At 39.7% G+C, this 10,424-nt stretch overlaps 1 protein-coding gene across 2 annotated transcripts in view; it reads right to left on the bottom strand.

The window, feature by feature from the left end:
* Window positions 1-5,363: 5,363 nt before the first annotated feature.
* tmem132e (transmembrane protein 132E) overlaps window positions 5,364-10,424 on the bottom strand; it is a 207,913-nt gene continuing 202,852 nt past the window's right edge. For both annotated transcript variants that reach the window (XM_079480197.1, XM_079480196.1), the window contains exon 9: window positions 5,364-9,006. In XM_079480197.1, coding sequence (XP_079336323.1) covers window positions 7,933-9,006 — 1,074 coding nt within the window. In that variant the 3' untranslated portion in view covers window positions 5,364-7,932. The remainder of the gene's footprint in view (window positions 9,007-10,424) is intronic.

Below are 10,424 nucleotides of genomic sequence, written 5' to 3'. Positions count from 1 at the left end.
AAATACTCGTCAAAGATACGACGTATGTAATACTACTGTATAGGTACTCGAGATGGATAGGAGATTGAAACTGCGCGTGTTTCCCCAATTTCAATTTCAATTTTTATTTATATAGCGCTTTTCACAATTTGCATTGTTCCAAAGCAGCTTTACAGGGGAAAAACGACAAACCCAAGAAAGGGTAAAACACACTACATGGTGTGTTATATAATAAATCCAATTATTCTAGTAAATAATATCTAATGTCAGCTTCTCCTGGTGGTTTATTTAGCATATTTTGCATTAAGTGAATGCTTGGCTGAAAAGATGCATTTTTAATCTAGATTTAAATTGGGCGAGTGTGTCTGATCCTCAAATAATATCAGGAAGGTTATTCCAGAGTTTAGGTGCTAAGTATGAGAAAGCTCGGCCCCCTTTGGTGGATTTAGTTATTGTAGGTATTATCAAAAGTCGTGCGTTTTGAGATCTTAGAGAGCGTGATGTGATAGAAGCTCTGTTAGGTAGGTGGGGCTAAACCCTTTAAGGCTTTATAAGTGATTAAAAGAACTTTAAAGTCAATACGATACTTAATGTGTAGCCAGTGAAGGGTTGATAAAATTGGGGTTATGTGATCATATTTTCTGGTCCTGGTTAGAACTCTGGCAGCTGCGTTCTGAACTAACTGTAGTTTGTTTATTGATGATGCAGGACAAACACTAAGTAGCGCATTACAGTAGTCAAGTCTTGAGGTCATAAATGCATGAATAAGCTTCTCCGCGTCAGCAACACACAGAATATTTCGTAACTTGGCAACATTTCTTAGGTGGAAAAAGGCTGTTTTTGTGACATTTGAGATGTGATTTCGAAATGACAGGTTGCTGTCTAATATAACGCCTAAATCTTTTACTGTATTTGTTGAAGTAACAGTACATCCTTCAACTTGCAGTTTATAATCAGAAATATTTGTTTTACGTGTCTTTGGTCCGATAAGTAATATTTGTTTTTTTATTAGAATTTAAAAGAAGGAAATTACAGGTCATCCAATGTTGTATATCTTCTGTATATCTTGTTTTTTAATAATGTTTCCGAGGGGCAGCATGTATATGGAGAACAGCACGGGTCCCAGAACCGATCCCTGAGGTAATCCATAAATTACTTGCGTTAGATTTGATGATTCCCCATTTAAATGGACAAATTGATGTCTGTCTGACACGTAAGATCTAAACCACTGTAGTGCCTGTCCCTCAATACCGGTATAATTGTGTAAGTGATCTAGAAGTATGTTATGGTCTACGCTATCGAACGCAGCACTAAGGTCAAGCAGGACCAGGAGTGAAATGTTACCTTTATCTGATGCTATAAGCAGGTCGTTTGTAATTTTAACGAGCGCAGTTTCAGTGCTATGATGCGTCTAAAGACTGACTGAAATTTTTCGTGCATGTTGTTATTTTGTAAGAAAGAGCACAACTGAGTGCACACTACTTACTTTTTCTAGTATTTTAGACAGGTATGGGAGATTTGAAATCGGTCTATAGTTTCCTAGTTCATTTGGATCTAAGTTTGGTTTCTTGATTAGAGGCTTAATGACGCCCATCTTAAAGGGTCCTGGGACATGGCCTAGGTTAATTGACGAGTTGATAATGTTATAAATGGGCTCAATTGCAACATGTAGTAACTCTTTTAATAATTTAGTTGGTATGGGGTCTAATAAGCAAGTTGTAGGTTTAGAAGTTGCGATAAGTTGAATTAAATCTTCCTGTTTTATAGGTGAAAAACGCTAGAGCGGAATAGCCAGGTCGGTTGATGTCTGTTTATTTGTTAATTTAGCGACTGTGCTAAATAAAAACCTTGGATTGTTTTTGTTGGTTTCTATGAGGTTACGAAGGTGCTCAGCCTTTGCTGCTTTTAGTGCCTTTTTATAACAATTTGCACTCTCTTTCCACGCCATTTTAAAGACCTCTAATTGCGATTTTTTCCATTTGCGCTCTAGTTTGCGAGTCATCCCTTCAATAAGAGCTTTCAACTTCAAAACAATCTCTAAAATGAAGCTCTTGGCTTTTTCTAAAGTTCAGATTGAAATACATTTATGAATGTTAATGAACTATACTTAGACTTATCATAATTGAAAATGAAACCTTCCAAAGCCATAGATCAGATCATTCATTATTCAGAGAAGTAAATTCACGTACGGAGAATTAAATTCAGACCATTATTCTGTTTGCTTGTTTCCTCATTTTAATTTGTCATTATAATGCATCCTTTCAATAAGAGCTTTCAATTGGATACATGCCAAATGAGCTTCTCTCCACCCTCCATCAAACGCTGCCAAGCCTCTGATGTGCGATAACTCCCAACCTTTCAATTATGAGTGGCTTCAAACAGTGACATCCTGACAACTCCCAACTGATGAAATGTCTGGAAACATTACATTGTTATATTACCGGCTGATCCATTCCTCCTCCATCCACATATCTGGGGAGTGATATTACATTTCTCCGTTCTATCTTAATAACATCAATCTTCTATTACAGTCACCTCTGTACCCCTGTTTCCTATAAATAAAGACATTGGCTTTGCTCAGTCCAGTCAACTGTTGGCTCCAATTAGACCGAAGAATAAGAGAGGTTTAGCTGTGGAAGTGGGGCGAATAATTTCATTTCCCCCCAATAGATCTGCCCTGTGATTTATAACTTGTTTCACTTCCTCGATGACAGACGGTATTATCCCCATCTCCCACAGGACTGACCGGTGCGAGAGAAGGCGAGTGTGACTGGGTGTATTTATGTGCCATACAGTATACAGACAGTTTAACATCTGCTATGTTTTTATCTAGTAGGTAAAATACCTTCTTGGGCATCACCCGGTGTGTTCACAGACAGTTCACAACCTTAGAGCATGCATGCATATATACTGTACATGATGTGACAGGTGCATTATAATTGATGGTAACTGGGTTGGTCAAGTCAGTATTATGTTAAATATGGTGGTCGGCCAGCATAGTATAAAATGGTTAACCACATGAGGCTTGCTGTTAAAGAGACAAGCAATGCAGGCCTTTAAAACAGGGAAAATACTTCATTTCTTCCCCTTATGCTTCCCAAGCACCAGCTCAAAAGAGGCTCAGTGTACATCTCCTCAAAGGCTGTTGCAACCTGCCACAGATGAAATGAAGGTGGCTGTTTTCATTTTTTCACTGAGTAATAATGTGCAAGTATTGCAGGGAATATAACCAATGATGTACCATGAAAACATCATTATGACATTCTCTTTTACTGCACATAAAGTATTTTGTTTCAAACAAAACGCAATATAACTAAATAAAGTTCATACAGAACTACAGCCGCCTAAAAAATAAAGAAACCATGGGTTTAGGTAAAATGATCATTTTTGTTTAATTCTGTTAACTACTAACTATATTTCTCCCAAATGTCTAATAAAAATATTGTTTCTATTTGCACTTATGTGCAGAAATGGAAAACTGGAGAAACAGGTGAAAATAACAGAAAAGATGCTTTCAGATCTCAAATACGGCAAAGAAAACAAGTTCATATTCTCTTTTAAGCAATACAAACATAATATTTGTACATGTATTTATTTATTATGTGATAACCTCAATTTGTCTTGTCACGCTGTTGGTCGTCAACATCGTTGTTGCTGAGTTCATGTCACTCCTAAGGTTAGATTTTATTTTTATTCAACAGACTGCTGTTGATGCCGATTTGAAATGAGAGTTTGCAATAGTTCCTTTAATTATTTCCACGGCTGTATATACAAAATATAATATTTGTATTCAAATGTGTATTAAATATTAATATTTATAAATATAAACACAAATGAAATTGTACAAATTCTTTCCCATTATACTGATTATTGCCCACTTTAGGGATACGTTTTTTTGATGACAAAGTTTGAGATAAAGTGAGATTTCGATGAATTCATATGGGTCAGCCACCTCATAAATATGAATTGCTGTGAGATTGTGTTGGCTAAGCACGCACTACACAACTGTTCTTTAGTTATTTGCCTTTGATGTTCTGAGGTTTGACCACCCATCAAGTGCCAGCTTGACTGTCAGGTATAGGCACCATCCCGACAAGCAACAGAGAAACGATAGCCCAAAAAATAAACAAAAATGTTCCCCTTTTGCAACCTTTGTAGATAAGCGTCTCCTTCCAGTCTTTAGTCCTTGCTGTTTGTATTCCACAAAAACTTTGTTGACGCAGCAAGCGTGAGTTTGAGCGAGAATTCCCTCAGGACGAGTGATCTTGTAATTGAAACACCCAACTTCCAATCAGTTGTGTGAATGTGCACCTGGAGCCATAGACTGCAAGTCATTTCCACTGTTACTATATCATAAATACTGAATTTGTATTGCAATTCTGTCAGAAAACATGTACAGGATTTGATAATGTTGATTAAAACGGTGCATTGTATTATGTTTAGGTTTTCCTCTTGAGGTGAAACCATTATGAAGTATTTTTCATTTAGTGTCGCTACACCGGCTTCCAGCTTTATTGCCTTCTGCACATCATAAAAAATTCATATTTGTGGCGTATTTGTTTTAATGTTCACCACATTCACATTGACTTATGGTGTTAGAAGTTTTCCACTTAACACAGAGAAATAAAGACACACTTCATTTTGGAATCACGTTGTTTTCCCAGCTTAAAAGTCCCGGTATCTTTAATAGTTAAGATGTCGATTGATGAACAATGCTAAAGCGAAATTGTCGCCAAACTAAACATTGAAATGATCAATAGGACTTTTTTGGAGAATAAAAATATGTCTAGAAACTAGATATGTTTGCATCAACCCAATTTGCTTTTCTTCTCTCAAGTGACAGATATCCCAAAATAAAGTACCCTAGAGTTAAATTGGACACATTGCCTTTGATGTGAACAACAAAAGGATAAGAGAAGTGTGTTTTGTTCTCTCTTTTAAATGTAAAAAAACCCCATTCATTCTGCCCGTCTAACAATGCTCTATTATATGGTTTATTTTATTATTAACATTAAATGTTGTTTTCCAAAGCTGCCCTATCAGAACAGACCGGCTGCTTGCTTTCGGTTCACGACCCACCGGTTTTAATTTCCATCCCTTTGGCATTTAGTGGCAAGCAGTGCGGAAATGTGTGTTTTGGCGGTGGTAAATATTTGCATGACATTGACCGTTCGTATCACAACCAGGACTACATTTCAATGTGCAAAAACTGGCCAATTTAATGCATATCATAAAAAAGCTTTTCGCTTTTCAGGTGTTGCCTTCCATTTATAATTGTTTAGTCTTTATGTGATAGCAAGGTCTGAAAGTCTAGACAGCTCATCTGGAAAGCCGTTACACAGATATAGCATACAAATACGGCGAATAAAAGACAAAAGAGCAAGCGAATGCATTGTATTTTTTTCTTTAGTACTTACATATAAGGAGGGAAATACAACAGTTGTTTTTTATGGGGAGGATACAGGGAGTTGTAACAGTGCTCTGTACATTAAGGGTGTGGCAGCACATGGCTGATAGTACCGTGCTTCAGCGGGTCAGCAAAGTACAGCTCGAATCTCTACACCACAACACAGCATGTGGTCAAGGCCAAGGCCTAGTAGCAGCTCCTCTTCGAAAAATAAAAATAAAAGCACATATATTGCAACTGCTGTTTCATATACATACATACATCATCTGATGAAAGTATAAAACAACACGAGACTCCGAAGTCCTGATACTTACAAATGACGTGAATAGGAAAATAATTTCTCAAATGAAACGAGCTGCTACCAGAGATCTGCTAGTAGTCTTTCTGAGCCGTTTGAAAACCTTAATAATACATTGGATGCTCTTTTTGATCGTCGAGGTGCAGTTGAAGAGTTTACATTCGGTTCGGAACCACCGGATCTCAAATGTGGCTCGAACTAAAGGTTCTGCCAACTGCGCTCCAGCTGTCAATCAAAACTCTTCGACACGTTTACACATCATCACATTAGGATACCTTGACAAGAGGTGAACGGGGGTTATAAATCATAGGAATGAGGGTGTGTTCTTATCAAGTTCATTGTGACTTACATTTCCAGTGCAAAGGGCCCCCTTTAAAATGAGGGGTTCCTAATAAAAGGAATCATATTAAAAAACAAAGAAACTAAATATAGCTGTTCCCTCCTGCTTACAGGGATTCAAAATGAGAAAACATGAAAGTTACAACAAGCACAGTTGGAAATTAGGTATTTTAATTGAGACGTCCTGAACAGGGACTGTCACCCTGAAGCTAACCCCTGACAGGTTAGCAGCAATACTTAATTTAATTGTGCCCAGCTTAACCATTTCTACACTAGTAAACACTTTACATATCTGGGCTGCACTGATCTACTGTGCTAACAATCATTTAACAGATTTGCTCGCTTAAACTAATTTTGTGAGATTAAATGAATAAAAAAAACAGCACACAAACATTTTTTTCTCGCTGACACTAATTTTAAGTACAATCGGTACAATTGATGAGTTGCTGTAACTTATAATTGCTTAACTAAACAATTGCAAATTATTTTGTTGAGTTGGCGTAATGTAAAAACAAAAAAAATTTGATTGTATTTAAAAAGTGACATAAATCCCCAAATCAGCAAATTACATTGTGTCAGGTGTTTCGACTAGTTTTGCGATAATTCTTGCAATACATTTTATTGAACGTAACTGTGGTGCTGTAGGGATATTTGGGGGCCGATTTATTTAACCACAGTAATAAACCCCTCCAGTGTGTTTGCATAGCATATTGTCCTAGCGTTACTCTATAACCACTTGAGTGGGAATTCATGGTGAGGTCATTAAAAAGACAGATATGGTTCAGATATTCAAGTATCTGAATCCCTAAATGGCGCCTTCTTCCGTTTTTCCACACGCTAACTGAGAGTTTTAGCATTCGTTATGTTCTAAACGCAAGTATGTACACGGGAGGTGGAGCACAGAAGGGCAGGTCTGGCACATGCATGGAATGCATGATAACATGATATGTCCACTAATATCATTAATGTATGATTAGATAATTTCACAATACAAACTAAAATAAGATAAACGAAACCAAATGTGTGCCTCCATTCATGCTGAGGAATGTTGGAGAAGATATCGAACTCCACAATGTACAAGCTCCTGCTTATCACCTCTCCTAACGCATATTTATTTAGCATACCAATGTGAGCAAACAGTGTCAGAACAGAGAAAGGTTTTGACTATTGAAATCCCTTTAATTGGACGTTTGACTTTACCGAGAAGGAGAGAATGAGAATGAAACCCTGAAGACGTACAGTATGAACGGATTGAATGGAGATAAAAGATGAGTGAGGTGGAAAGGGGGTACTAAAATAATTTTCCAACAGTGACAGGAATCCATGTCATGTCCTCGTAAACGTTCATGGCGGTTTCGGTGGCTAAGTGTTATCAACAGTGGCATGAAAATCATCCATCTCGAACACAAATCTGGGCTAAAATTAGAATCTGCACTTCAAAGGCCGCTTTGTCGGAGAAGAATCTGTTAAAAAAAATAAGAGGAGAAGAATAATGGACACAGTGCCAAGACGCCAAGCATTCCTCTGAGAAAGATCCTGTCCACAGCAGGGTGACCCACATATCCCACTACAAGAATGATTGAGTACTTAAAGAATCCATCTTGATATCAGTGCTCATAACCGAATATCTGTTTCCCCGAAAGATTGTACACTCAACCTTCGACTGAGCAGCAGTCGGAATGCTAAAGCCGTAATAGCTTGAGATTAACCAATCCCTTTGCCTCGTCTTTGGCTTTCCAGACAAAAAAAAGAATTTTTGTGTGTCAAGGTGTGGAGGAAACGGCACTGTGCAGTAAACCCAGACAGACACTAGGCCTCAGTTGCTTGTTCTCGTGAAACGTACCTTCTCTAGAGTGAAAAGTAAGAGAGAAAAATAGAAAGGAGCGTCTTTAGAAAGTGCCTCGTCAGATCAGGGTATTTCCTTTATCCTGCGCATGTAGTCGTGCAGTTCCTCTTGGTCTTGGAAGCCCATGTCTTGGCATACCCACTGTATGTCCTCCTCATTGGCAATGGGGATGGAGTTGTAGGGTAAGTCCTCTGCAGGATGGGTAAAAGTGGTGAACTTGACACGCTTGCGTTTGGACGTGGGCGAGCTTCCATCTTCCCCGTGGTCTTTGGTGGAACCGCCGGAGCTGCCGTCTCCTCGGCCATGGACCTGGCTTTGCACGCTTGTCTGGGAGCTGCCGCTGCTGTGGTGGTCCCCATGACAACACGTCTGTACCCCCTCCAAAGTGTTGCTGGGACTCTCCACCGTCTGTGGCGAGAGGTCGCTCTGAGCGCGCAAGGGTTCCCCATTACCAAGGAACACCCAGTGGTGTGAATGGTCCATGTTGGCCTGTCCTTCAGGGGGGATGCGCTTGTTCCGATACTTCACCACAAACACGATGCAGTTTATAAGAAACAACAGTATGGCCAGACAAAACACGCTGAGGAGAGCATACATGCCGAACTCTAGATCCCTAGTTCTTTGAGGATTGTGCACGAACTCGTCGTCTTCGTCGTCGCTTTCTTCTGTCGGTTCTTCTTGATTGCTGATGGTTGGAAAGTTGGTGTAATCGATGGGCACGCTCGCCGGCTGCTCATTGGACGGCTCGTATCCCTCGCCACCTGCATTGGGGTCGATGGCAGGTCTTCTCGTGGTGCCAGGCATTCTGGTGTCTATTTCGGTCTCTGGATCCATGTCCTCCTCAGAGTCTTCGTCTGGTCCATAACGGACCTTTACAAACACCGGAGATGATGCGATGACGCTCTTGCGTTTAGTCTTCTGGCAGGATTCGCAGATGGTCATCTCCACATGCACTATGTCTCCCGAGCCCTCGCCTTCTGCGACAATGACCGGCCACCGCTGTTGGGGTTGTTGGGATACGCTAACCACCTTGTCATCTGCTGTTGAGGCGTTGAGGTTGTAGTCTTTAGGGTCATAAATGCTCATAGGGGCAGCGGTGTTGTCGCTGTAGTAGATCCAGATGGACAAACTGGCCTCCTATGAACACAGACAATAAAATTAATCTATTTTCATCATGAATTGTTTTAACATATTTTTGTTAGAGGTGTACAGTAACACACTACACCAATATCATCTAACTTCTGATTCTTGACTTCGGCATTAGTATGCTTCCAAAAAGTTAGAAAAACCAGCAGCGTCACAGCCGTTGTGTTCTGTTTCGCAAGCCTCTTTCAAATGTACATCAGATGTTTCTCGGATACAAGACAAGTGCAGATTAGAGCAAGTGACATGAAGCTAACATCAGAAGGGCTTGTATGCTTTGACCGCTGGATACGCAGGCTGAGGGGAAACGCCGCTGAGGAGACGCTTGTGTTCTTGTCACCTCATAACAAGCCTCGGCTTGACAGTCGCCTTCCTGTCCCCGTTCCCCGCTCAAGGAACACTATGCTTTACACCTGTTGGCAGGCAGACAAAATGAAAGCCACTCTGGCAGAGTGCTTTTAGTCAGAAATGAAGTGTTGCTATCCTTTTATATTCAGGAAGAGAAGTGTATATCTGCCTCCAGTCAGCAACACCCTGTTGCGAGGCTGTAAAAAGTCTTCTGTCGCGCAGCTAACTTCAAGGTTGCTCTGACATTCCGGCTGGGGCTCTGTCATCCTCACTTGTCAAGATGAAGAGAGTCTTTGATGTGCCTGATTTGAATAATACATTGAAGACGACACGCTGTCCTTGCGGACCCTTCCAGATCACTTTAGCCACTAAACTGAACTGCATCAATCAAGAACAGCCCCTTGATATTTTTACAAGCTTCACTTTTTTAGACATTAATGTGGCGCATGAATGTATAGTTTCATTGTGAACTGTTAATTGTAAGGTAAGCTAGATCTCTACGGTAATTTTGGATGCATTGTATGTAACAAACAAGAGCTCAAGTGCGCCTGTATCTTAAAACATTTTGGAAATCTGGGAATCAGTTATTTAAATGGACATTGGGGGTACAAAGGACAAGGGTATCTGAAGTGTGAAAAAAGCTTGTAAGGAAAATACACTTTCACACTTGAGATTTTGGTTTGACGTCAGAATGCAAATGCCACTAGTGGTCTGGGGGGGTGGCTTATGTTATCTGCAGTGGCACATATTATTATTAAATGAATTCATCACAACTCAGATATAATGCTACAGATGACATAACCGTTTACCGTTACCAAATTAACGCATGCAATAACATTTTTTTCAGATTAACGCGTAAAAAATATTTAACGCAATTAACGCAGCATCAGTTTATTTCGTCATCCTTTGTCTAGCATTACATTATATAATCATTCATGTACCGGCTTTTAAACCACTTAAGTGCGATTTGAAACTTCTGGCTGTGGGATGCGGCAAAACGCAACAAGTATACAGTCACGTGCTAAAGGCTGCGTCAGTGAATCTCTGTCTGAATCTGTCAGAAC

Source organism: Barbatula barbatula, assembly GCF_947034865.1.
Source record: "Barbatula barbatula genome assembly, chromosome: 2".
NCBI classification, from domain to species: Eukaryota; Metazoa; Chordata; class Actinopteri; order Cypriniformes; family Nemacheilidae; genus Barbatula; species Barbatula barbatula.
Note: the sequence above shows the minus strand (reverse complement) of the source record. Positions and strands in the feature narration are given on the sequence as shown.